This window comes from Thalassophryne amazonica, chromosome 4 (assembly GCF_902500255.1).
Source record: "Thalassophryne amazonica chromosome 4, fThaAma1.1, whole genome shotgun sequence".
Lineage (NCBI taxonomy): Eukaryota > Metazoa > Chordata > Actinopteri > Batrachoidiformes > Batrachoididae > Thalassophryne > Thalassophryne amazonica.
In genome coordinates, this window is record NC_047106.1 from 19187493 (window position 1) to 19215348 (window position 27856).

The window sequence follows — 27856 nt, forward strand, 5'->3', positions numbered from 1 at the left end:
ATTGTGAACACCCCCTTTTCTACTTTTTTTTTTACTAATACCCCAATTTCATAGCCTTAAGAGTGTGCATATCATGAATACTTGGTCTTGTTGGATTTGTGAAAATCTACTGAATCTACTGGTACCTTGTTTCCCATGTAACAATAAGAAATATACTCAAAACCTGGATTCATCTTTTTAGTCACATAGCACTACTATTATTCTGAACACTACTGTATGTGAAGTTGCAAGAGTGCGATGTAAACTGTGTGCTGCACAGCGAGTTGAGGTGAAAAATGCAGCGATTACAAACAAATAAACATACTGACAAACATATTCTGGATATTGTGGGGTCGGGGTGGGTGTAAGATATCCAGGGTGGGGGTAAGATATCCTAGGACATCTAAATCCCGGGGGGGTAGTTAAAAAGGAGAGAAGATAAACTGTTACACTGGTGCTTATTTAAGGCAGGCTTTCACTTTTTTCAGAGTTTTGACCCGGTCATTAAATGAAGCAGGTCCAGATTCAGGATTCCCCGTAGATTGTTCGGCACCTCCTGACTGTAACTAATCCATTACATACATATAACAGATTTTATCCTTTTTATACGTACAGAATAACACATTTTGTCCGATTTATATGTATAACACATTTTGTCCGTTTTATACATATAACAGATTTTGTCGTTTTATATGTATAACAGATTTTGTTAGTTTTATACATATAACGGATTTTGATTATAACAGACAAAGTTTGCTGGTCCACCTGAATCCATTATATGTGAGTTTTACTGTATACTGTCTTATATCCGAAAACTCCATTGTCACAGATGACTCGGAGTAAACAGAGTTAACTTTCAACCCACTGACTTCATTCATAACACGCATTTACAACTGCTTACATCACAGTCTGAGCAAAGTTCATCAGGTCACCCAAACACTAAAGGTCTGTTTAAATCAGGCAGTGAGTGGTGAGCAGTGGTGCCGGTAACGCATTATTCTAATCTGACCACTTTTTTTTAGTAACAAGTAATCTAACGCGTTAATCGTTCCAAATCAGTAATCAGATTAAAGTTACTTCTCCAAGCCACTGTGCATTACTATTATTTTTGAATTGTGGGTCGATAGCAGCATTAAACTTGGTCTGTGGGCAGGAGGTCGGGGTTTGACTGAACTGCCCACTTTAAGCGGGCTGCGAGCTTTTCATCCGTGGTTTTTTGCAGCAGCTACGACTCATCCTCACCTCTTAAGCGCGGTGACAACACCACACCTACACTGAGCTTTACAAAGACATTTTTATGCTTTTTTTTCTCCGAGCCGCTCCGTATCTGCTGCTAAAAACAGCTGATCCTCCGCGACGCGTCAACAACTAACACTATTTTCCACTCAAATGCACCTAAACTCTCTTTCTGAGGAGCACATGATGTGAAAACGCAATAAAACTTTCTTACCTGTAAATCTGGTCATGTTTTCTGCATAAATGTTATCCATTCTTTGTGCTCAAACACCAAAGCAGGGACGAATCCAGATAGAATGGAGGCGTGGGGCAGGGATGTGCCCCCCACAACACCGCTAGATTCAAGGTCCAGTTTTGAAGCCGTTTTTTTACTACAACTACTAATACTACTTAAAATAATAATAATTTTCATAAGTAAAATGTTTAGAGAGAATTTAAATGTTAGAAAAATGTTAGAAAGAATTTAATAGTTACATTTATAATCAATGTAGGTTAGAAATTGCAAGTTTTACTGTTACAGTGCTGTCAACAGTTAAATATGAGGTCAAGAAAGAGGTCTTTATTTGACTTTTTATAAAACAAGTATTTATTTTCATTGAAGTCAAGAAAGGGTGACTATAAAGTGAGTTTTGGCAAAACAAGTATCATTGTCATGTTGAGGTGGCAGAGGGTTGTTGTCGGCAGCTGGGGAAAGTAACTAAAAAAGTAACTAGTAATCTAACTTAGTTACTTTTCCAATTGAGTAATCAGTAAAGTAACTAAGTTACTTTTTCAAGGAGTAATCAGTAATTGGATTACTTTTTCAAAGTAACTGTGGCAACACTGGCGGTGAGGCTGGAAAATGGAGAACTCTGCTCCTTCCCATCTGACTGAATGCAACATGTTAAGATCCATCCGTGCCATGATCCCTGTTGGTTCCAAGAGGGAAATAATAGAGTTATCTAAACTAGCTGGCCCAGTGGTAAGTCATCTCTGAGTATTATTTGTTGTCTGTCTGTGTCTGTGTGTATGTGCATCTCAACAGCTAATTTCCATTCTTTTCTTCTTGTTTGTTTTCAGACGCTCTCTCAGCTCATGGTGTTTTTAGTTAGTTTCATTAGTACCGTTTTCTGTGGCCATCTGGGAAGAACAGAGCTGGCAGGAGTGGCTTTGGCCATATCGGTAAGTCGAGTATCATTCTAAAAGACAACTGAGTCAGAGCAAACTAACTGAACATAAACTGCCATGTTTGTCATCCTCCCTCAGGTTATTAATGTTACAGGTATATCTATAGGAAGCGGCTTGTCGGCAGCATGTGACACACTGGTTTCTCAGGTACACACACACACACACACACCCATGTCTCAGACATACCTTGATTATCACTCCTGCTATCACAAGTTATGATACAGCACTGTAGAGTAACATTTCATATTAATATGGAGTAACTGGCAGTCCAACACAAATGAAATCACAGCTATAATCTGTTTACTTAGTCTATGAGCCAGTCATCAATTTTGACCTAATCGGTACCATGTAAGGTGATGAAACGACACTTAGAATCCAGCCTCAGTAGCTACGTTTACATGGACACTTTATTTCTGTTCTGATTGAATTCTGTCCAATTGGTGGATCAGATTGTCTTGTTTAGTGTTTACATGAACGTGCCCTAAAGTGATCCGCTTGCTGTGAGTGTTTACATGCACCGTGATTACCATCTGATTCAGTCTTCCGAAGAGGAAGCAGAGACTAGGGACTCAGAGGCGGACTTATCCATCACCCAGGCCGAAGTCTCCAAGGTGGTTAGAAAGCTCCTTGGTGGCAAGGCTTCTGGGGTGGATGAAATCTGTGCTGAGTACTTTAAGTCTCTGGATGTTGTGGGACTGTCTTGGTTGACACGCCTCTGCAACATCACGTGGCGGTCGGGGACAGTGCCTCTGGATTGGCAGACTGGGGTGGTGGTCCCTCTGTTTAAGAATGGGGACCAGAGGGTGTGTTCCAACTACAGGAGGATCACACTCCTCAGCCTCCCTGGTAAGGTCTATTCCAGAGTACTGGAGAGGAGAATTTGACCAATAGTCGAACCTCGGAATCAAGAGGAGCAGTGTGGTTTTTGTCCTGGTCACGGCACACTGGACCAGCTCTATACACTCCCTCGGGTGCTCGAGGGTTCATGGGAGTTCGCCCAACCAGTCCACATGTGCTTTGTGGATCTGGAGAAGGCGTTCGACCGTGTCCCTCGGGGCACCCTGTGGGGGGTGCTCCAGGAGTACGGGGTCCGGGGTCTTTTGCTAAGGGCTATTCGGTCCCTGTACGACCGCAGCAGCAGCTTGGTTTGCATTGCCGGTAGTAAGTCAATCCTGTTTACAGTGCACGTTGGCCTCCGCCAGGGCTGCCCTTTGTCACCGGTTCTGTTCATTATCTTTATGGACAGAATTTATAGGCGCAGCCAGGGTGTAGAGGGGGTCTGGTTTGGGAACCACAGAATCTCATTTCTGGTGTTTGCGGACGATGTGGTTCTGTTGGTTTTGTCAAATCATGACCTTCAGCGTGCACTGGGGCGGTTTGCAGCCGAGTGTGAAGCGTCTGGGATGAAAATCAGCACCTCCAAATCTGAGGCCATGGTTCCCGACTGGAAAAAGGTGCTTTACCCTCTTCAGGTTGGTGGAGTGTCCTTGCCTCAAGTGGAGGAGTTTAAGTATCTCGGGGACTTGTTCACGAGCGAGGGACGGATGGAGCGTGAGATCGACAGACGGATCGGTGCAGCATGGATGGATGAAATGGATGTTTTTCTTTATTTGCTGACTCCTGGCATACCTTTGTACTTTGTGTAATTGTTTTACTTTAATAATTATAATAAACAAACAAAAAAAGAGTTGTACCCGGAAGCCGCCATATAAACAATGGATTTGTTTTCTGGAGTTATCAAGACTACTGTTATTCTTTGCATGTTTCTTTTGAAACAGTAGCATCAGGGGAACATGCTTCTTCTTCAGGAATTGTTCAGAAAGAAACGAGCGTGGCAGAATGTGTTTTTACGCGATGTGGCACAGAGCACGGCTACATCATGTACATGTTTTGTAAAACCGTAATGAAAAGACTGACGGATTAAACCGCTCATTTATGAGCCAAATGAAAATGAAGCCTTGGAGATCAGCCAGAGCTTTGAGGAAACGCATCATATTCCTCAAATAACTGACGGGACTCACAGCCACATGTAGGTAGGTTATTTCTGAACATCTGTCGTTTTCATTGACCCACAATCAACATCACAGCTACCACTTTTATGACTTCTGCTAACTTTTTTCTGTGGCTTTTAGGGAGAGCCCACTATGAAATCTCACCAAACTTACTTTAAACAATGAACTTTTTCAAAATATGACAATAAAGCAGTTTCATGAATAAATGAAACAAACCTAGTGTGTGAGGTCTTTTTACATTTTCTACTTAATTTACTCAACTAAAACAAGTTATTTGCTTTTAGATTTTAGAGCATCAGTTGCAAAATGTCTCGAAAAGCCCAAGATTCCAATGTTTTGTGCCATTCAGACCTTTCTGAGAGCTCATCTCCTGCCAAAGTTACCTTTCAAACTTTTTTTAAGAGAAAAAAAAAGTCATATCCACTACACCCTGTGCTTTTTTCCCCCGATTTATTCTTAAGGATATAATTACTCATTAAACACAAGAATTTAAAAAAACATAACCATTTTCTGTTTTAGGGTGTGAAAAACATAGAGAAGACGTACGACTACAAATCAGTGGTGACCCTGCAGATCCACTCCTGGACTGGTTGCTGAAAGACTTCATAAATTCTGCACATCTGACCCCAGAGGAGAAATCTGTTAATGTGAACCTCAGCTCACTCTGTGTAACAGCAGAAAACACTTTAGGGATTTGGAAGTTGAGGTGGAGGGTGACACTGAAGAGAAGCAAGTTTCACTTCACCTTTTCACCAGTTGTGATAGCAACCTGCTGTGCACTTCCTAATTTCTGTCAGAATGAGAGGAACAAAACAAGCAACAACTGGTTGGAGAATGCTGGTCACTTTGATGGCATCTTTCCTCAGCCTGGACCACAGGTCTGGATGCAGAGCCGTTCCGGTGGTAGCAGGACAAGGATGCATTGAAGGAGTCCATGTTCAATCACTTCCCTCTCTGAAATGGTCATCTCCATTAACAAAATAATAATAATAAAAAATCTGACAAACACATTTTCTCTTTCAATACAAAAGTCAATACAACTTTCTTCCGTACACATATATAAAATAAAAACCTGGCAGGACCACAACAGTCTGGTTAAAAATAAATATCGTGCTAAAAACGTTTATTCACTTACATCAGAGCTTGACATTATTTCTTAAACTGGCATTACTGTGAAGTCAGATCATAAAACCAAACCCTAAAGTCGGCTCTTTTTGTCAGCACAATAACATACTGACAGGAAAAATTTGAAGAAACTAAACATCAGGTCCAGTTTCTTATTTTCAGTTTCTACATGTGTGGGCTGTAGTCAAAGTTTCCACCATTATTTTGATTATTTTGAGTGTGTAGATGTGGCAGGTGAGAAGTTGGGTCGGGTGGTTAGGTGGCTCACTGTGACGTGATGGACTTAGTAGAGGACCTGGCTGAGACGTGTGCACATCATTTAGGAGAGGTTAACTCACCTGTTCCAGACTAATATGACCCCAATGAACAACTTGAGATATGTGCCAAAATCTCTCTGTCCAGGACAGACAGCCCTAAAGTGACCACACCCTTTTTTATCCCGAGTGTTACTTCAAATACAGGGGTGATTCTTAGACTACGGGCACTTATTATGTCCTTTGATCATATTGTATGAAAAACAGAAAAAAGGGGAAATTTCACACTTTTATAGTTATCTTTACAATGAAAGTGTGTTAAGAAATTTGTTCTAGAAGTCTATGATGACTTTTTCACCTTTTTTCAGCATCATTATATGCAAATATTGCCGTTTTGTGCTTGTCCCACACCCAGACTTTTGATCTTCAATGATATAAATGAATGGTAAAGAAACATTTTTTCTAATGTTTTAAAATATCTCTGAATAGAATATCAGTAAAATAATCAAAACATAATTGGGGTATTCAATGTCATACAACTGTTGTGATTTTTTTTTTAAACAAAATGTAGTTGTCCCACACTATTGCCGTAATTTCCACCACAACACTAATGTCCCTAAACAGTTTGTATGAAAGATTGTTTGGGTAGTTTCTATGGAGATAAACAGTGACATCAGAGCACATGTATATAGCGCCAAATCACAACAAACAGTTGCCCCAAGGCGCTTTATATTGTAAGGCAATGGTGTGGTGGAAATTACATTTACAAGGCCAATAGTGCCCCTAATTAAAGAATCGCCCACAGATGTATTTTCTAAACAGCAGCAGCTAGAGATTTTCCAAGGTGTTGAACATGTTCAAAATGACCAGTACACATTTGGGAGGGTCAAAGAAAAGTGTAAAATTTCTATTTTGATATTTTAAGAGAAAATGGCTCAAATGCTGTAAGTGGGCCAACATATTACCACACATTGAAAGAAAATGAAGATTTGCCAAATATAATGTCTCATGTCTCAGTGAGGTCCTCGACTAACTTCGTTGATGTAAATGTGGAGCTGATGAGTAGGACTGAGAAAGGAGAGCCCGAAGACCATCAAACAGTTGCCTTATAATGTGTTCAGTTGAGCGGGTACTTTCTTTGATAAACCTGGAAAGAATCCTCTCTTCTCTTTTCCGATTAATCTTGTGATGCTGTTGCATGTTGTCCAGGAAGAATCTCTCCTGGTCCGACCAATCACCCAGGAGCTTGGCATCACCAGATGATGGCTTTCGTTCGTGAAAGAATGTATCATTTCAGTTTGCAAAGAAAAAAAAATGTTCTTCATGTTTCTCTTTGTGGATCTCTCACAGTCGTGTATTATACCAAAGAATCATCCTGCATCTGTATTCAAATATGTTGTAACTCATCCACACGGCTTTTGATTTCACAAAGCTCAAAACAGGAAAACAAAATTGAAATGAATATATGTTTGTGTCTCAACAGTCTAGAGGACGTTAACTGTCATATTCTGTTGGAACTTTGTAATTTTTAAAAAATAAAGCACTCCAAAAAATACATAAATATGCAATGACTTTGTACGATATTTTTTCAAAAAGCGCTACAGGAAATTTCAAGAACTCACCGTGGTTTTCTTTAGCAGCATGATATTACTTAAAAAAATAAAAAAAAAAATCACTTTTTTTGTCTGGAGCCTCCTCTGTGTGGTCTTCAGGTTGTGTAGATCTGCTTGTTGTGTGTTGGGGGGTTTGGCTGGATGTTTTTGTGTTGTTTTCTTTTCTTTGCTCTCCAGGTGGTATGCAAACTGGTTTTTGTCTGTGGAGACGGTGCTGGCAGAAGAGTCCTTCACCCTCATCAGCATTATTAGCTGCACCTGTGGAGGATGTTCACGTGCAGGCCTAGTGACTCGCAGCACCTGTGGATGATGCTCACGTGTAAACTTAAAGACTTTCAGCTGAAGCAGATAATGAGATGGCGTTCTGCATTTAAGCCATGAGTGGTTCAAGCAGAATTGCCGGGAACTTGACCTTGTGACGTTCGTTTGTGAGACGCTGAGGACCGCGCCAGGGTTTGACACATCGTGCCTGTGAAGGAGGACGGGTGAGGGACACATGCTGTCAGCACACATCAGAGGTGATTATTGTCTGAATGATCGTTAATAGTAATTTGGCATTTTGTTACGCAGTATATTTGAACATTGATGAGAATTGTGCAGTTTGCTTCTCACTGCCGTGGCGTACGGACTGATGATCCTCCACCTGTTGTGAGAAGCTGCTCATTTACATAAAGCTTAAATTCAGACCTGAATGTGTTGCTGATAGTGTGTGCCTCTGAAAGATATTTGCTGTAGCTCTGTTGACTTACCTCACCTTTTCCATCCTTCACAGAGTCAGTTTGTCGTATCCACCTGGGGGGTGTTTGGCGGTGAATCTGAGTCCAGAGGCGCCGAGGCTTCGATCCTTTTGTGCGCTGGAGAGCGCGCCGTCCTTCACTCCGCCAGACAAGCCAGATATTTATGTTGTACACTAATTATTGCACTGGAGGGGAAATAAAATCGTTTTGTTTGTGGAACCGCTTTCTGGTTATTTAGCGCTGGGTTCGGTCAGACGTTGGTCCGCTCCTCAACCTGCGTCTGCACATAACACTGCTGTCATCTATCTCCTCCGACGTGCTCTTTACATCATTGTATGTATGAGAGCAGAAATTAACGTGATGTACTAAAGTGAACAAGGATAAAGAGTGTTGGTTAACTCGATGACAGACTGTTCATACAGTTTACTCCGCTAATAAACTCCTGGGATAACTTAACATGAATCACCAACATTAACTTGAACTAAATCCACACATTTGGCTAAAAGTACATCTCGTAAAAAAAGAGGAATGATGCATTGGCGTGATTTTATCAGGACTTACCTCCAGGCTTTCCGGTGTCTCAGGTGAACTTTCCTCCTGTGGAAAACCAACTTCTATTCCAGTGTCCTCCTTGAAGAGGGTCGACCTCCAGTTATTACTCCATTAATTCGTAATAAGAGAAGCTGGTTGGAGCCGCGCCGCTTCTGCTCAGTTTTTAGCTTCTCCTTGTAGAAAGCGCTCGTTGCTTCCCAACGGTTTTTAATTTGCTCATCTGACCTGTTGACTCCGGACACAACAAGTCTGTGCTGCGAACTTACATCCGTCAAGCTTTTCCACTTATTTTAAATTCTTTTAATATTTTGAGAAGGAGCACCGTCTCTTGTAAAGTCCAGCTCTGTTTTTTCCGTCGCCATTTCTGTGAACACAGATCAAATCAAATCAGTTTTATTTATATAGTGCCAAATCACAACAAACAGTTGCCCCAAGGCACTTTATATTGTAAGGCAAGGCCATACAATAATTACGTAAAAACCTCAATGGTCAAAACGACCCCCTGTGAGCAAGCACTTGGCGACAGTGGGAAGGAAAAACTCCCTTTTAACAGGAAGAAACCTCCAGCAGAACCAGGCTCAAGGAGGGGCAGTCTTCTGCTGGGACTAGTTGGGGCTGAGGAAGAGAACCAGGAAAAAGACATGGTGTGGACGACAGCAGAGATCAATCACTAAATGCAGAGTGGTGCATACAGAGCAAAAAGAGAAAGAAACACTCAGTGCATCATGGGAACCCCCCAGCAGAAAGTTTTAAGCCTAATCTTAAAAGTAGAGAGGGTGTCTGTCTCCCTGATCCGAATTGGGAGCTGGTTCCACAGGAGAGGAACCTGAAAGCTGAAGGCTCTGCCTCCCATTCTACTCTTACAAACCCTAGGAACTACAAGTAAGCCTGCAGTCTGAGAGCGAAGCGCTCTATTGGGGTGATATGGTACTATGAGGTCCCTAAGATAAGAAGGGACCTGACTATTCAAAACCTTATAAGTAAGAAGAAGAATTTTAAATTCTATTCTAGAATTAACAGGAAGCCAATGAAGAGAGGCCAATATGGGTGAGATATGCTCTCTCCTTCTAGTCCCTGTCAGTACTCTAGCTGCAGCATTTTGAATTAACTGAAGGTTTTTCAGGGAACTTTTAGGACAACCTGATAATAATGAATTACAATAGTCCAGCCTAGAGGAAATAAATGCATGAATTAGTTTTTCAGCATCACTCTGAGACAAGACCTTTCTAATTTTAGAGATATTGCGTAAATGCAAAAAAGCAGTCTTACATATTTGTTTAATCTGCGCTTTGAATGACATATCCTGATCAAAAATGACTCCAAGATTTCTCACAGTATTACTAGAGGTCAGGGTAATGCCATCCAGAGTAAGGATCTGGTTAGACACCATGTTTCTACGATTTGTGGGGCCAAGTACAATAACTTCAGTTTTATCTGAGTTTAAAAGCAGGAAATTAGAGGTCATCCATGTCCTTATGTCTGTAAGACAATCCTGCAGTTTAGCTAATTGGTGTGTGTCCTCTGGCTTCATGGATAGATAAAGCTGGGTATCATCTGCGTAACAGTGAAAATTTAAGCAATGGCGTCTAATAATACTGCCTAAGGGAAACATGTATAAAGTGAATAAAATTGGTCCTAGCACAGAACCTTGTGGAACTCCATAATTAACCTTAGTCTGCGAAGAAGATTCCCCATTTACATGAACAAATTGTAATCTGTTAGATAAATATGATTCAAACCACCGCAGCGCAGTGCCTTTAATACCTATGGCATGCTCTAATCTCTGTAACAAAATTTTATGGTCAACAGTATCAAAAGCAGCACTGAGGTCTAACAGAACAAGCACAGAGATGAGTCCACTGTCTGAGGCCATAAGAAGATCATTTGTAACCTTCACTAATGCTGTTTCTGTACTATGATGAATTCTAAAACCTGACTGAAACTCTTCGAATAGACCATTCTTCTGCAGATGATCAGTTAGCTGTTTAACAACTACCCTTTCAAGAATTTTTGAGAGAAAAGGAAGGTTGGAGATTGGCCTATAATTAGGTAAGATAGCTGGGTGAAGTGATGGCTTTTTAAGTAATGGTTTAATTACTGCCACCTTAAAAGCCTGTGGTACATAGCCAACTAATAAAGATAGATTGATCATATTTAAGATCGAAGCATTAAATAATGGTAGGGCTTCCTTGAGCAGCCTGGTAGGAATGGGGTCTAATAGACATGTTGATGGTTTGGATGAAGTAACTAATGAAAATAACTCAGACAGAACAATCTGAGAGAAAGAGTCTAACCAAATACCGGCATCACTGAAAGCAGCCAAAGATAACGATACGTCTTTGGGATGGTTATGAGTAATTTTTTCTCTAATAGTTAAAATTTTATTAGCAAAGAAAGTCATGAAGTCATTACTAGTTAAAGTTAAAGGAATACTCGGCTCAATAGAGCTGACTCTTCGTCAGCCTGGCTACAGTGCTGAAAAGAAACCTGGGGTTGTTCTTATTTTCTTCAATTAGTGATGAGTAGTAAGATGTCCTAGCTTTATGGAGGGCTTTTTTATAGAGCAACAGACTCTTTTTCCAGGCTAAGTGAAGATCTTCTTTTTCCAGGCTAAGTGAAGATCTTCTAAATTAGTGAGACGCCATTTCCTCTCCAACTTACGGGTTATCTGCTTTAAGCTGCGAGTTTGTGAGTTATACCACGGAGTCAGGCACTTCTGATTTAAAGCTCTCTTTTTCAGAGGAACTACAGCATCCAAAGTTGTCTTCAATGAGGATGTAAAACTATTGACGAGATACTCTATCTCACTTACAGAGTTTAGGTAGCTACTCTGCACTGTGTTGGTATATGGCATTAGGGAACATAAAGAAGGAATCATATCCTTAAACCTAGTTACAGCGCTTTCTGAAAGACTTCTAGTGTAATGAAACTTATTCCCCACTGCTCCCCTCCACAGCATGTCTTTTTCCTGGTTCTCTCCCTCAGCCCCAACCAGTCCCAGCAGAAGACTGCCCCTCCCTGAGCCTGGTTCTGCTGGAGGTTTCTTCCTGTTAAAAGGGAGTTTTTCCTTCCCACTGTAGCCAAGTGCTTGCTCATAGGGGGTCGTTTTGACCGTTGGGGTTTTACATAATTATTGTATGGCCTTGCCTTACAATATAAAGCGCCTTGGGGCAACTGTTTGTTGTGATTTGGCGCTATATTAAAAAAAATTGATTGATTGATTGATGGACTCATTTACATTTTGAGCAAAGCCAATTGAGTCTAATAATAGATTAAATGCAGTGTTGAGGCTGTCATTCTCAGCATCTGTGTGGATGTTAAAATCGCCCACTATAATTATCTTATCTGAGCTAAGCACAAAGTCAGACAAAAGTTCTGAAAATTCACAGAGAAACTCACAGTAACGACCAGGAGGATGATAGATAACAACAAATAAAACTGGTTTTTGGGACATCCAATTTGGATGGACAAGACTAAGACTCAAGCTTTCAAATGAATTAAAGCTCTGTCTGGGTTTTTGATTAATTAATAAGCTGGAATGGAAGATTGCTGCTAATCCTCCGCCTCGGCCCATGCTACGAGCGTTCTGGCAGTTAGTGTGACTCGGGGGTGTTGACTCATTTAAACTAACATAATCATCCTGCTGTAACCAGGTTTCTGTAAGGCAGAATAAATCAATATGTTGATCAATTATTACACAGAGCAGGAAGCGTCACGTGGTGATGTGACGTAACAGACATGTGCAACAAGTCTCCTCACAGGCGGACAATCCAGCGTGCCGTTTACATGGAAGCCGATCAGGTTAGAAACAGGCTTACACCACCTCCTCTAACCTGATCGTAATTTTGATCAGATTGGGCGAATCTAATCAGATGGAGCTGTTTACCTGGCGTGATTTTGATCTGATTGTTCGATCTGATTGTTCAATCATATTACTTGTGGTCCATGTAACCGCAGCTAGTGTATCATGGCCTACACAAAAATGTATGAAAGCCATCCCAGGGTGGTAGCTGTAGCCAGGTAGGGGTCAATGAAGAATTGCACAGAGGTCAAATGTAAAAATGCGCCAATCATGTTGAAAAATATACTACATTATTTGTCTGATTATAACAATTCCAACAAGGTATAGTTTGGACTATCTATGACTTGAATGGGGAAAAAACAGCAAAAATGGTGACAAAGGTCAGTTTCAGTTTGTACAGGGGTCAAAAGTTGACGTTGCTCCAATTTCAGTAAAAAAAATGATGCAAATTATTGGTTGAAATAAAAGGATTAATAAATCAAATAGTTTTGACTGTGTGGTCTTCGAAGTAATGGTCAAACTAGGTCCATGTACATTGGAATCTATGACGTATGACATATGTTAACTCGTAACATGATAACTAAGCATGACAGATGGTGTAAACTATTGCTTTTTAGAACACTTTTAACCTTGACCTCTGTGTAATTCTTCATTGACCCCTACCTGGCTATAACTACCACCCTGGGATGGTTATCATACATTTTTGTGTAGGCCATGGTACACCGAGGCTGGATTCTAAGTGTTGTTTCATCACCTTACGTGGTACCAAAAACATGCTTGGACCATGGACTAACACTTACAGTTGTTTTCCTTGTTAGAGCAAGATAATTATTGATTTATCCAAGCCTGAAACCACAAACTGTTTTACCAACACAGAAATAAATAGTTAACTTGTGGAACTGTCTCAGTAATGTATTGAAATTGTTCACTTCTCTGAGTTTAAAAAAAAAAAGCTTTAATATGTACAATATTTGAGTTTTTCAGAGCAGTCAGAGCTGACTGTACTTCCTCAGGAAGCTCAGATCTTTTAATGTCTGCAGAAATATGTTGCAGATGTTTTATCACTCGGTGGTCTCCAGCATCATCTTCTACAATGTAGTGTGCTGGGGCAGCAGGCTGAAGGCAGCTGACATGAACAGACTCAACAAGCTCATCAGTAGAGCTGGCTCTGTCTTGGGGGTTGAGCTGGAGTCTGTAGTGGGGGTGTCAGATAGGAGGATGTTGAGGAAACTGCTCAGTATCCTGGACAGCACCTCTCACCCCCTGCATGCCACACTGGCATCCTGTCAGAGCACCTTCAGCCACAGACTGAGACCACCGAGGTGCACTACAGGAGTTCTTTCCTACCTGTGGCAGTCAGACTGTATAATTCGTCCCCCTTCTGCAGGATGAATACATAATGAACTGATTTATTCAGTTACTCGAAGTTATGTGCAATACTATTGAACATCTTGTGCAAATGTCTTCTACTCATTTCATATAAATTTGTTGTACTTATTGTAAAAAAAAAAAAAAAATGTTTACTGTTTTGATACTCTGACAAAATAATATCCTTCGGGATGAATAAAGTTGATCTTATTTTATTTTCAATAGGACCAAAATTGCACAGTAAATGCAACAAAATGGAAAATGGTGTGAATAATCCATATCACATGACATACAATCCACCAATCAAATGACAAGGGTCTATTCAGGTGTTATATAAACTAGCTGATTACCCACCCCACGGCGGGTTTGATTCAGAGGGTGAAACCTCTTGAGTTACGTACTAGTATTCCTGACCTAGCGCTTTTTAAATCTAAGTTAAAGACGTAATTATTTAAACTGGCTTTTAACACTTAGTGGGGAGGTGACATGTTCTGTTTTTTATGTGCTGTTTTAAATTTTTATTCTATATGTGTTTTATTTTTGTGAATTTGTGTTTTTAATGTTAAGCACTTTGGACACCAGTCGGTGCTGTAAAGCGCTTTATAAATAAATGTTGATTGATTGAAATGAAAACTTTGTCTTCACCAACAGGAAGAATAGTCTTCACTATGGTGAAGACTAATGGGGCTCTGTACACAATAAATAAATTACAAATCAAACCTCTGCTTTATCATCAATCAAAATAATCTGAGATGTATAATTCACAAAGCGTCCCTGTACATCTTCAAACATTTTTAACTCTTCAAAATGAAGGTGATCCTTCCTAATGGAAGGCTTGACAGCATTTAACATACCCAGTGAGTAATATTTAGAGTAAATTCCACCCCCCGTGTCAATGCAGTTACAACTAAACTGATGTCTGTCAGTATGCAGACATTATCATAATATTCCTTTTTTCATCTCTACATATTAACCCAGAAGAAAAAGCTGTGTTCATTTATATACATGTCTGTCTGATGCCTCCAAATCCTTCATCAGGTCCCAAGTTGTAAACCTGAGGTCTTGTTGAACCTTGGAACAAAGGTTTAATTCTTTAGATTAAAAAAAAAAAATGATTTTACAAGTCACCCATTAAATACAAAAAGAAAAACCAAATGATTCGCACAGCACAGTGCTCCCAGACAAAAAAATTTTATTTGACAGAAATTAAATGTAATGTTGACGTAATAATATAGACATATTCAACAGGTTCTGTTGAATATGTCTATATTCTGTTTAAATTCAGGTCTGAGGGCAAAAGGGGATCCAGATAGGTAAGCGTAATGTACCTTATAAAGTGGCTGATTGTGTATAACTCTTGGATTGACAGCTGAAATTTTCAAAAATCTGAAACTTGTCTTTGATTTCAGACATTTGGGAGCCACAACCTCCTGAGAATTGGTGTCATTATGCAGCGGGCCGTTCTTATTTTGTTGCTGGCTTGTTTCCCCTGCTGGGCCATTCTCCTAAACACTGAACTAATTCTGTTGGCTGTCCGACAAAGTCCAGAAGTGGCAAGGTCAGCTGGTTCGAAATGCCTGTTCTACATTTTGTTGTATTCTTTAAACCCACCAAAGTTCTTGTTTGAATTCTGATTCTGAATTTCTTTCTAGACTGGCTCAGCTGTATGTGAAGATATTTATGCCTGCACTTCCTGTAAGTACCACTCCTGACAGGTCACCAGTGGTTCAGGTGGAAAATCTGACATCAGTCTTTTTCTTTACAGGCTACATTTATGTTTGCATTGTTAAAAAGATACCTGCAGAATCAGGTCCGTCTAAAAGTATTATTAACCCTCTGGGGTCCGAGGGCATTTTTTTGACAGTTCACTCGCCTGGCATAAATGTTTTATTATTGCTGTTAACAGCTCTCCCTGCATCCCACAATCAAGTTTTATGTCTCTTTTTTCAGGACAACCTGTACTTTCAGAATATATATATATATATGCTATAGTTGTGTTTTATAAGTGTAATAAAGGTTTACAATCAGAAATAAGAAAGGAAAAAAGTAAAGCGGAAATTATTTTCCACACACATTCATTCAAAACACACAGTAAACTATAATAAGCTACTGTTTTGACACTTTGTAAAGGTAATTTGTGCTCTTGTGTCAAAGACTGTACAACAAAAAGGTTCAAACACTAAACACAAATGCTTAGTGTTGTTGTTGCTTTAGACGTAGACTGTGGGGGGGTTCCCATGATGCACTGTTTCTTTCTCTTTTTGCTCCGTATGCATCACTCTGCATTTAATCATTAGTGATCGATCTCTGCCCCCCTTCTCGGCATGTCTTTTTCCTGGTTCTTTCCCTCAGCCCCAACCAGTCTCAGCAGAAGACTGCCCCTCCCTGAGCCTGGTTCTGCTGGAGGTTTCTTCCTGTTAAAAGGGAGTTTTTCCTTCCCACTGTGGCCAAGTGCTTGCTCATAGGGGGTCGTTTTGACCGTTGGGGTTTTTCATAATTATTGTATGGCCTTGCCTTACAATATGGAGCGCCTTGGGGCAACTGTTTGTTGTGATTTGGCGCTATATAAGAAAAAAGTTGATTGATTGATTGATTGAAATGCACATTTTGAACAATATATACAAAATGGTCTATGCTTTTTGTTTGTCTTCATCTCAAAACAATTTCTGTCTGCTATTACACAAAGGTCACATCTCAAACTTCTACTTCTACTGTGTTTTGGAGTGTTCTGTCCTGCTCTGAAAGCAGCTTTGACACTTTGGCCCATTTACACTCTGAGGAGCAGCCCCCCCCCCCCCCCCCTTGCTCCATTGATATGGTAAACAGTGCTTTACACTGGAGCGAGAGAGCTTGCCACAGGCTTATCCAGTAACATTCACGGGTAATGAGGAGTGGAGCATCTCTAAAACTCACACACTCTGTGTTTGAGCACGTGAGATTGTCATCAGAGGCTCTCCATCTGCTCCCTCTGCTCACTGACTGATCGCTGTGCGTAATGGCGCAGGATGCATTGAAGCCACCAGCCAGGGGGCTACTCAGACGGGCCAGCTAGAAACATATCACTGCTAAAAACAATCTTTGGTTTATCACGTGAGGTAAATCTGCCCTACAACTGGATTTTGGAAAACCATGTGACGGTGAACCAATTCCGATTGGACACACATGGCACACGTCATCACACAGCTTCTATGAGGAGTACAAAGATGGCCGACGGCTGGCTCGAAAGTCCACGGAGTTAACCTTTCAGCAAAAAAAGTTTCTATCTCATATCATTAAAAAGTTATTTAGAATTTAGTAAAGCTTGGTCTCAACTGTCGTATACAACGGTGTCGGCCCCAGAGGGTTAATGAACATTTGCTGAAATATTTTATGAGCTAAATTCCTGTTATATAACCAATTCTTGTTCCTTTTAGAACATTATTTGGCCACAAGTTATCACGGGCATCTTTGTCAATTTGCTAAATGCCCTCATCAACTACATCGTTCTCTATGTGATAAACCTGGGAGTGGCGTAAGTATCACCTCTTATGCCGCACGCCGTACTGCCGATAATCCTTCAGTATTATCGATGTTGCTACATGACCACTGTCACTCAGTAAAATCATCTTTGCAGAGGTTCTGCCGTTGCCAACGCTATTTCACAGTTCACCATGGCTGCAAGTCTTTATGTGTACATCATCTGGAATGGTCTCCATAAGGCCACCTGGGGAGGTGAGATCAAGCAAATTTGCAACGTAGGATGGTCAGTTTGCAGTAGTGATCTAAATTAACCAAAACAAATAAAATATGTTTGACAGTTTGAAGGTGTATATTCCCTTTGTCAGCTTATCACAAAGTAGACAAATTTACCGGGTTAGGGTTAACCCTTGCTGCTTGAGGTTGCTGGTTAACATTTAAATCTCACAACTATACATGAAGCACCAGGACTCTAAAGACTTGGAACTTCTGGAAAGGTATCATTGCCAAACACCTGTCCGACTACTCACATGGGTCAAAATGCTGAATTGTTTCCAGACAAGGCAAACTGTAATCAATGGGAGACATTGAAAGGTACTACACCTTTAAACTGGAGCTCATGAATTGAAAACTCAAATTCAGTAAATTTATTCCATAGTTTTTAGGCATGCAGATAAGCTTTGTTAGAAGAAATTCTACCCTTTAAATGTTTAAAAATCAATTTTGAGGAGCGATAATCACAATGTTACTGAAATTTATGCTTGAAGACATCTATAATCTTTGATATGTTCATAATTCTTCATTACAATGTAGCCACCAAGGGGCGCCTCAGGCAATCTTGGTGGGGAAAAAATAGAAAAGTTTGGCATCACTGAGGCCATTAACCTTTTGCAAATAAAGTGACTCTTGGTTTAACATGACGTCAATGGCTGATGCTAACAAATTTGACAAATACAGAAGTGATCATAAACGTCTGGTTTCTGAGTCAGTTCTGATTGGCTCATTAGAGTATTTGTTTGGTTGATTGCACAGGCTGGACTACAGAGTGTCTGCAGGACTGGGGATCTTACATGCGCCTGGCCATCCCCAGTATGGTCATGCTCTGTGTTGAGTGGTGGACATATGAGATTGGTGGTTTTCTGGCAGGTAATTCTTATTTTGAAGTAATCTATGGTAGTCAGTGCACGAGTGACATCTAAACAGTTATTTTGTTATGTTTTGTCTACAGGTCTAATAAGTGAGGTGGAACTTGGCGCTCAATCGGTTGTATACGAACTGTCAAATGTTGCATATATGGTGACTGTTGTCTCTACGATCAAACACAGATGACACACAGAATCTCACTGAATGTGATGTTGATTGTTACAGATGTTTGTTCTTTTTAAGTTCCCTTTGGGTTTTAGTGTGGCAGCCAGCATCAGAGTGGGAAATGCTTTGGGAGCCGGAAACACGGAAGAGGCCAAAATGTCTGCTAAAGTCGCCATGTTTTGTGCGGGTTAGTACGGACTTTCTCTGCCAACCGCTTCATAAATTTTAAATGAGAGTAAAATGTGAAAGTTGTTGAGGTAACTGGAGTTGTTGTGGTCATCCTTGGCTTGTCTCTACATACACAAATATGCCAACTGCTCACCTGATAATGCTCCTTATTTCAATCCTCTTAAGTTATTTCAACATAAAATAACAAACCTGTTGTCAGAGTTTGTCTGCTGAGAATCAGAAAACACATCGTCTGTTACACTTGACTGAGCTGGCACGAGTTCTATTTAAGCCCAATATCTTTGATCCATGTTTCCTTCTCTAAGAAGGATTTTTAATTTGTGAGAACTGACTAAGGACTGAAGGCCAGAGGATCCTTTGTTCGGTTCCCCGTTGCCATGACACATCTTGCAAGCTGGCAGCTGTCAACTGACAGGCCAGTTGGCCTACAGGCGTCAGAGCAGAACTGGTTAATGTTATGATACTGAACAAAATTATAAACAGAAAATTGGACATTTTTAAATATTTTGTATGCTTAGTGTTAAGGAAATTACTCACCTCCATCACCTTTGCTTTATTGGTCAATTTCCCACAGATGACAGACATTTCCACATTCGGACGTCTATTTAAATTTCACTGAGATTCATTACAGTGTGGGACCATGTATAAAAATTCACACGCTGCTATCTTGTGTGGCCTCTGTTTGCATCTTGCGGTGCGGTATGTCTCCTGTGCATGTCAGAAAAATAATAATATAATAATAATAACTGCCCTGACTCGCATCTGAGGAAGAGGAAGACAGATGTCTTGCTTCAATTTGAAGTCTTTATTACCACAGAAGTGCCATCACTGAAGCACATTAGCACCACATGGGGAGGGGTATCTTAGCACATGGTTTGCAGGTGTGTGGTCAATTGATCGTTTTCCCAAACTGTCAAAACTGACGTGTCCAGTGGCTGATGGTAGAGAAGAGGACATTACAGCTGTAGTCAACATCCCAGCATTGAGCATGCCAACTCTGCGCTCTGTCATGACTTATGTCATCTGTGGCGCTACAATGTCTGACATTTCACAACAATTTGGGGTGGCCTTTTATCGTCCCCAGTACAAGGATTGTCTGAGTAATGTGCATGTTCTTTTGAAAGTGCTACAACATACCACACCTGTCTGGAGGGGGCAATGTCTCAAAAAGGGAGTGGCAAGCCATTGCATGTGTCTCAACGCGTTTGTGCATTAAAAAGAATAGTACTTACAGAAAAAAACTGGTAATCTTTTTCCACTGTTTATAACATATTTTAAAATTCAGTGTTGTGTTTATACTTTTGTTCAGTGTAGTTACTAGTGAGCTTGCTGACAGATCTCTAGTTCTACCTTGGGATAGAACCCTGTCGACTCAGGACTCACCGGAACCGTGGAACAAAATGATTTTCCTGTGGACCCGTTCACATGAAAAATGCAGTTATTTAATATGGTTAAAGTTGGTAAAGTGAACTTTGCCTTTAAATGTACAGTAATTCCCGGGCTTTGACATTAAACATTTTAAGAACATTGCTCAAGCTGACAGCCTGAACTGTCTTTATAGTGCTGCTTTGCTAGAAATGCTTTAATAAATAAGCTCATTTCACTGAACCACAGAAAGCTGAAGAAGGTTTCTGACCAACATCTTGACTCACACATTAAGACTTTGATTGCTGTCACAAAGATTATGTAATGACTCTGGTGAATTCTGTGCCCTCTAGTGTCAGTGTCCATGTTTTTGGCAGTGACCATTGGCAGCCTGAAGGATCATATCGCTTATGTCTTCACATATGATGAGTGAGTAGTTTATGTTTCAAAGGACCGGTTCATTTGCTATCTTGTCTGTTAGGGAGTTATGTAAAAATGTTGGAGATAAAGAGCACTTACAGGACCTTTACCACTGCTGAAAATAAATCTCATCTCATCTTCAACCGCTTATCCGGGATCGGGTCGCAGGGACAGCAGTTCTATCAGGAGACCCTAGACTTCCCTTTCCCATGCCACATTGACCACCTCTGACTGGGGGATCCCGAGGCATTCCCAGGCCAGTGTGGAGATATAATCTCTCCCCCTAGTCCTGGGTCTTCCCCTGGGTCTCCTCCCACATGGACGTGCCTGGAAAACCTCCCTAGGGAGGCACACAGGAGCCATCCTTACCAGATGCCCAAACCACCTCAGCTGGCTCCTTTCAACGCAAAGAAGCAGCGGCTATACTCCGAGCTCCCCATGGATGACCAAACTTCTCACCCTATCTCTAAGGGAGACACCAGCCACCCTCCTGAGGAAACCCATTTCAGCCGCTTGTACCCGCGATCTAGTTCTTTCGGTCATGACCCAACCTTCATGACCATAGGTGAGAGTAGGAACAAAGATTGATCAATAGATTGAGAGCGTTGCCTTTTGGCTCAGCTCCTTTTTTGTCACAACAGTACGGTAGAGCAAATGCAATACTGCCCATGCTGCACTGATTCTCCAGCCATACTCCCGCAGCACCTCCCACAGTATCTCCCGGGGTACCTGATCATATGCCTTCTCCAAGTCCATAAAACACATGTAGACTGGATGGGCATACTCCCAGGCACCCTCCATGATTCTTGTGAGAGTAAAGAGCCGGTCGGTTGTTCCACCAGGACGGAACATGCATTGTTCCTCTTCAATCAGAGGTTCAACTATCAGCCGAACCCTCCGTTCCAGCACCTTGGAGTAGACTTTACCGGGGAGGCTGAGTAGTGTGATGCGCCTGTACTTGGCACACACTCTCTGGTCCCCTTTTTAAATATGGGGACCACCACCCCAGTTTGCCACTCCTTAGGCACTGTACCAGATCTCAAAGCAATGTTGAAGAGACGTCTCATCTAAGACAATCTCTCCACACCCAAAGCCTTCAGCATTTCTGGACAGATCTCATCAATCCCCAGGGCCTTGCCACTGCGGAGTTGTTTGACTACCTCAGTGACTTCACCAGGGAAATTGATTAGAATCCTGCATCAGCTTCCAGCTCTGCCCCTACTATAGAGGGTGCTCCGGTCTGATGCAGGAGTTCCTCAAAGTGTTCCTTCCAGTGCCTGAAGAGGGGGCACTGCAGCATGTCATCTGTGTCCATCTCACCCTGTCCTCTGTATCTTCCTCTGTCACACCAACCACCTGCATGTCCTCCCTCAGTACATCCATAAATCTCCTCTTTGGCCTCCCTCTTCTCCTCCTTCCTGGTGCCTGCATCCTCAGCATCCTTCTTCCTGTATAACCTGGGTCCCTCCTCTGTACATATCCAAACCATCTCAATCTTTCCTCTGACTTTGTCTCCAAACTTTCCTACTTGTGTTGTCCTTATGATATGTTCATTCTTAATCTTGTCCATCCTGATCACCACTCTTCTCTTGACTCCCTGTCATAAGATTTCTCCCAATCCACAAATGCAAAATATAACTCCATCTGACATATGCACTGATGACATTCATCATCACAGCTTCAATTTCTGACTTAATTTCACCCTGTCAACCCCTAACACACTTAATTTGCTCTTCCTTTAGAATGATCTAAACCCCATTTGTCCTTCCATCGACACTGTGATAGAACAGTTTGAACCCACCTTCGATTCTCCTGGTCTTAATTCAGTTTCACAGTATAAGTCACCCCAAGGTGCTTCACAAGGGTAGGGTCTAACGTTACCAACCCCTCTGAGTTAGCAGTGGTAAGGAATAACTCCCTCTGGTATTTTTTTTTTTTTTGAGGAAGAAACCTTAAGAAGACCAGACTCAAAGGGGTGACCCACTGCTTTGGCCATACTAACAATAGTGCCTTCCCTTTCACTTCGTCTGTTGTGCACACAGTTTTCTTCCTTTCTCCTCTTCATCATATTGACCAATTTTGTCCCTTTATCAGTCAATCTGTCAGCATTTAAAGTCCAGACTCTCACTTCCACACTTCTGACTTACCTTCCACTGCTTCCAGACATGTTTTCATATAACAGTAGCCCAGTTTTTGCTGCACGAATGGTAGTTGTTGTCAGTGGTGGGCACAGATAACTAAAAAATTAACTTCGATAACAGATAATCAGATAACTGAAAAGTTAACTTTGATAAAGTTAAAACGATAAACCATCCAAAAATGTATCGGAAGTTACAGATAACCGATAAATTCCAGCATTGTCTCCGGTATACTTGCAACTACTAACAAGCTGATTTTGAGTTTAACACCACAGTCGCTTTTGGAAGTATCAAAAGCGATAACAGACCCAAACAATGAGTCAGCACTTCTGTCTTTGAGTGTCCTGCCTCCTGCTGGAAGCTCCAGTTTACTACATGGCTTCCAGCACAAACGCAGCTGAGAGAAGCCACAAAGCTCAATTTTTAACAAACAGACAGATGGCATTCTGGGTAAAATGTGCCTCCACTAACACTGATTGGTTATGTAAACCAACACGTTAATGTGAGGTGTGTCGTGTGTTGGTGTTTACAGATAAATGTGCTTTTGTAAAATATGTTAAAAAAAAAAAAAGCCAAGTTGTAATTAGATAACTGTCTGATATAACCGGTGTCAAAATAAATAGAACACTGCCATGATCTACTGGTGCCAGTGCGAGTTTTGGCCCTTTTTCACTTGATTTTTCATTGGTGCAAGAATTTTTTGGATCGCACCGAGTTTCAGGTTAATCACACGTCCTGCATCGTTTAGTATACATGGAGTAACGAGCTGCATTTAACATCTCACGACCACCTCTCGCATTGTGCCTGTGCAAACACCGCAGACCTGTCTTGTAATGTTTTTTTGTTTTGTTTTGTTTTTTAACTTTGATGTCTCCCATCGAGAGTTTTTGTAAATTAAGTTTGAAAAAAAAGCTTCTGTTTACATTTTGCTTCTGGAAACATGAGTCCAACATGTGGTTTTTGAACGTACAATGTGTGTGAGAACATAAATCGTGCGCTCTGAACTTTTACACCATGTGGTTCTGTGGTACAATTTGAGCTGGAACCGAGAACAGTGATTGAAAATATCAGCCCAGCTTCAGTTTGAATACTGCCATGAACACTACTGGCCAATAGATGGAAGTAGAGACTTGCCAAAACAAAATTCCAGATAATCTGTGTCTGCTGCTACTCTGCTACGTTTAAGATACGTGAAATTTAATAAACGCAAACACAATAACGTCTGTAAACCCAGAGAATATATTCACAAGAGTTTTAGGCACAAGAGTTTAATTCTGTTGTCCGTGGAGCCTGATCAGAGCGTCTCAAATGCATTTTTCATGTCATGAACATAGAGATTATCCTATACCCATAATGCACCTGGACACAGCATGTCAACACTAAAACCTTAAAAATTAGCGCATTACTTTAAAAGTAAAACATATATCTGATATTTTCACTTCATAAAACTTCAGACATGACGTTAATTTAAATAACTTGTCCGAAATTAGTTTGGTTAAAATTTGAACCATAAGTTAAAAATGTATACCTCTGAATGACTTGGGTGATATTGCTGTTGTATCAGTATGGGGTTAAAAAAATGAGGGTTTTTTTGTGACCAGTTCACCTTTGCCTGCAGAGGATAGAGTGGTTTCTTCTAGAAGCAGCTTTCCTCTTTTTGCAGAGGGTAGAACTACACATCTGCTACAAAATTTTTAACAGGTAGGTGTTCAACTGATTTTAAATTTTATAAGAGTTTGTAGTTGTTCAGCTTTGTTTACCATGTTAATGGTCTAAAAATTATCGGACAAAAATCTATTGGAAGATAATTAGTCCGATAATGGTTTTCAAAGTTATCTGAAAAGATAATCCGATAATGAAAACATTATCTTCGATAATTATCGGTTAGCGGATTATCGGAACCACCACTGGTTGTTGTTAACCTGGTCCTCAACTTACCCTGTGTGGAATTTCAGTTTGTGAACTGTATGGCTGGTTTGCCAAAATAATTTAAGCTGGATGCCCATCCTGGTATAACCTTCCTCATCTGATTGGGTTGGAGACTGGTACTCAGAATTCTCTGGGTGTACATCCTTACAGATAAACCTTAGATACACTAAACGTGATTGTGAGGTTTAATCGTGTGTTGTACATTACTATCACTGCTGTTACTGAGTGATCCTCTATTAAACACACTAGGATAGTAGCTGCACTTTTCAAATAGAAGAAGAAATGAGTCAGATATCGGCTGTAAGGTCCGTTGGTGCCACTGCTTGTCTACAGACTCTGTAGCATGAAGTGGGTGAGATTGTACAACTGTCTGCAGTCATAATGTTTAACCTTGTTATTAACTACACCGCTGCGCACTTATGTATGCTCGTGCATATGACTTGGGAAGTCGTGCCGTTCACCGGAAAATAGGACTCCGTCAGAAGAAAAAGAGGAATGGGGATGGTTGAATGTGGTACACAGTCAGAGACCAGAAGTTTACTAAACTGGAGAAACAAAACAACAACAAAATAATTTTCTAATTGTTTAACAGCAGTTATATTCTAATGCTTGCATAGCACTGTCAGAACACTACACAACTGTTACGGTTTTGTTCTAATAACGAACCCAGAGTTGCAGACAGAAACCATGAGAAGCATGTGCAATCAAAACCCCAGAGTGATTTATTGGCGGAGCCAAAAGCAAACAATTCATAACATACAAAAACAAAATACAAATGTTAATCCCAGGAGGCTGTAACAAATAACGAAAAAAAAACAGCGGAGCGTGCGACTACAAAGCAATAAAAGAGCAGGTGACGGAGGATGAAGCGCAGAGGAAAAACATGTACTCACGGAGTGAGTGGAGAGCCAGCAACGAGGAATGAACCCACAACCAAAAACTGACAGGTGACAACTTAAATACCAAATGATCTAAATGATTACAGGTGACGAGAATCAGCAAGAACAAATGGAAATGAACAAACACGAGGTGACTGAATCTAACGCAGACTAGATGGTCCCAAACAGCGCAACTGATTACAAGGGGTGAGTGACAAACATGAAATAAACAACCATCAAAAAATGAAGGAAAACTCATAAACACAACATAGAACTCAGGTGTTAATAAATTGCATAAATGGAGAAACTGACATGATAAATAATATTAAATGAAATCATAAACTCCCAAACAAAGAAAGAACTCAGGAGCAAATAAAGTGTGAGGGTAAAGGACTAAACATAAATAATGTGAAAAAGAACAAAAACTTTAAAGCCCCGTTTACACATAGACAGTTTTGTCGGCGGGTAGTACGTAGACCGAAGTTCACGGTAGTTCCGTCTGTTTTCGCGGTGTAAAGGGGCGGAGAATTTTGCCGGCGTTTTGTCCGCCGTACTAGCTGCAAATACGCGGCTAAAACGCCGCTAAATCTGCCAAATAAAGCAGCGTTTTGACGCCGTAGCATCCGGCACACATCAGGGAACGGGGGTTAATACCCAGTTCTATCCTTTACAATCGCAGGTTAAGACGTGCGTGAGAACGGCGGTTTTCTGCTGCCGCCGATAATGCCCTGTGTACCGCTGGTTTTATCCAGGCAAATCCTGCGTTACTCCAGGAACTTTTGCATATAGGTACCGCAGCCAGAGTATAATAAGCTGAAGCAGCAGGAATACATGCCTCTGTCACTGCAGAGGGAGGGAGATCATCCTCAGCCTTTTCTTCTCCTTCCTTTTTCCCCTCCTCAACGTGTTGCTCCGTCTCCACCACAGGGCTACCCTCTGCTTCTGAACCAGACCTCTTGGTAAGTCCTTACCGCTGACAATTTTCTTTTAGGAGGCATACTGGAGCTTCTCTGCAAAAATATCTGGAGCTGGCCGTGAGTGAGAGGCCTGCATGCAGCGCGCTAGTGTTTTTATACTGGCCGCCGCCTGTCGGCCGTTTGGAATGCTGTTAACCGGGAGGTGGCATTTAGAACGGCATACTGTCCGCTAGCGCCGCCGTTTTGTCTGCCTCTGTCGCCGGTTAAAACGCCCTTGAGGACGCCGATGTGGGCTCTATCGCCGTTTTAGTATCAAATGCCGTTGTTCGCGTTGTCTCCGTCGTCACGCGAATTCTCCGGGAGCGCTCCCGGAATTATTCGACATGTTGAATAATTTTTTCGACGATTCCTGATAAAGCCGGAACTAAGCCAGTGTTTGATCCTTAAGACGGCCAAAAACACTTCCGGGATGCTTCCGGGAGCTCTTACCGTCTATGTAAACGGGGCTTAAGAACTAAAACTGACCAATAATAATAATAATAATAATAATAATAGTTAAAGCAAAGTGGAACCAGACTAACAGGTGAGGATCAAGGGGTGGGACAAGGGGGCCCAGACCACCCACAAGAAACAACATGAACAAGTAACTTATACAGAAAAACACCAATAAATAAACTCCAAAATAATCTTAAATGTGCACAAACGGGGAGCAAATCCCAACAGCAACCCACAGAAAGGATTTTGTATGAATTTAGTTCACTTGGACACTTCTTTGGCCTCTTTCTGTCCTGCTCCACACTCGTGTGGCTGTGAAGTCACATGTAGCTTGTTTGTCAGTTTCTTTAATTCCCAAAAGCCTCGTCTGGTGGCTACAAACTCCACTGCCCCTTGTACACTGTTAGAATGTCAATGATGTGTTCTTTGTCAACAGAGAAATCAGGAAAAGAGTTGCCGACGTTATCTCATTCTATGCGCCGTTCATCCTCTTAGATGCAATATCAGTATGTATTTCTACAAGTACACTTAACTAACATCTTTATTTAAAAATAAAATCAAAATTGGGCCGTTTGTGCTAATGTCATCTTTATTCCTGACCAGGCTGCCTCAGGAAGCATTATAACAGGAGCAGGAAAGCAAAGAGTTGGAGCGATCCTGTACATCGTGGGATTCTATGGTGTTGCTTTTCCGATTGGAATACCGCTGATGTTTGCAGCCAAATTGGGAATCAAGGGTAAGAGCCTTCAGTTTGAGTGAGTGTTTCCTCTATCTGTCTTGTTAAGCCCCACAGGTGTAACAATCTAGTTCAACCTGATCAGTCACAAAATAAACGTGCCCCCAAAGCACTGTGACGAGGACACTTCACAGTTGCATATGTAAACGCTCAGAGCAATGCCAGCGGCTTCCACACAAA

The 27856-nt window shown here is 41.2% G+C and overlaps 1 protein-coding gene and 1 long non-coding RNA gene across 4 annotated transcripts in view; one reads left to right on the forward strand and one right to left on the reverse strand.

Annotated features, from left to right (window-relative positions):
* Positions 1 to 27856, forward strand: part of LOC117509465 (multidrug and toxin extrusion protein 1-like) — a 52393-nt gene that overhangs the window by 12416 nt on the left and 12121 nt on the right. The window contains exons 2-15 of one of the 3 annotated variants that reach the window (XM_034169166.1): positions 2024 to 2176; positions 2275 to 2376; positions 2461 to 2529; positions 15255 to 15403; positions 15498 to 15540; positions 15611 to 15655; positions 17259 to 17356; positions 17459 to 17556; positions 18334 to 18447; positions 18530 to 18597; positions 18688 to 18796; positions 20517 to 20592; positions 27377 to 27446; positions 27544 to 27676. In XM_034169166.1, the coding sequence (XP_034025057.1) occupies positions 2057 to 2176; positions 2275 to 2376; positions 2461 to 2529; positions 15255 to 15403; positions 15498 to 15540; positions 15611 to 15655; positions 17259 to 17356; positions 17459 to 17556; positions 18334 to 18447; positions 18530 to 18597; positions 18688 to 18796; positions 20517 to 20592; positions 27377 to 27446; positions 27544 to 27676 (1294 nt within the window). In that variant the 5' untranslated portion in view covers positions 2024 to 2056. Of the gene's footprint in view, positions 1 to 1966; positions 2177 to 2274; positions 2377 to 2460; positions 2530 to 15254; positions 15404 to 15497; positions 15541 to 15610; positions 15656 to 17258; positions 17357 to 17458; positions 17557 to 18333; positions 18448 to 18529; positions 18598 to 18687; positions 18797 to 20516; positions 20593 to 27376; positions 27447 to 27543; positions 27677 to 27856 lie in introns of those variants that run through there. The other 2 variants (XM_034169167.1, XM_034169168.1) reach the window with 2 other exon arrangements.
* Positions 13135 to 23222, reverse strand: LOC117509466. Its single transcript, XR_004560414.1, has 3 exons — positions 23189 to 23222; positions 13783 to 13785; positions 13135 to 13272 (listed from the first exon to the last, which is right to left on the reverse strand). It is a non-coding gene; the product is annotated as an uncharacterized LOC117509466 (long non-coding RNA).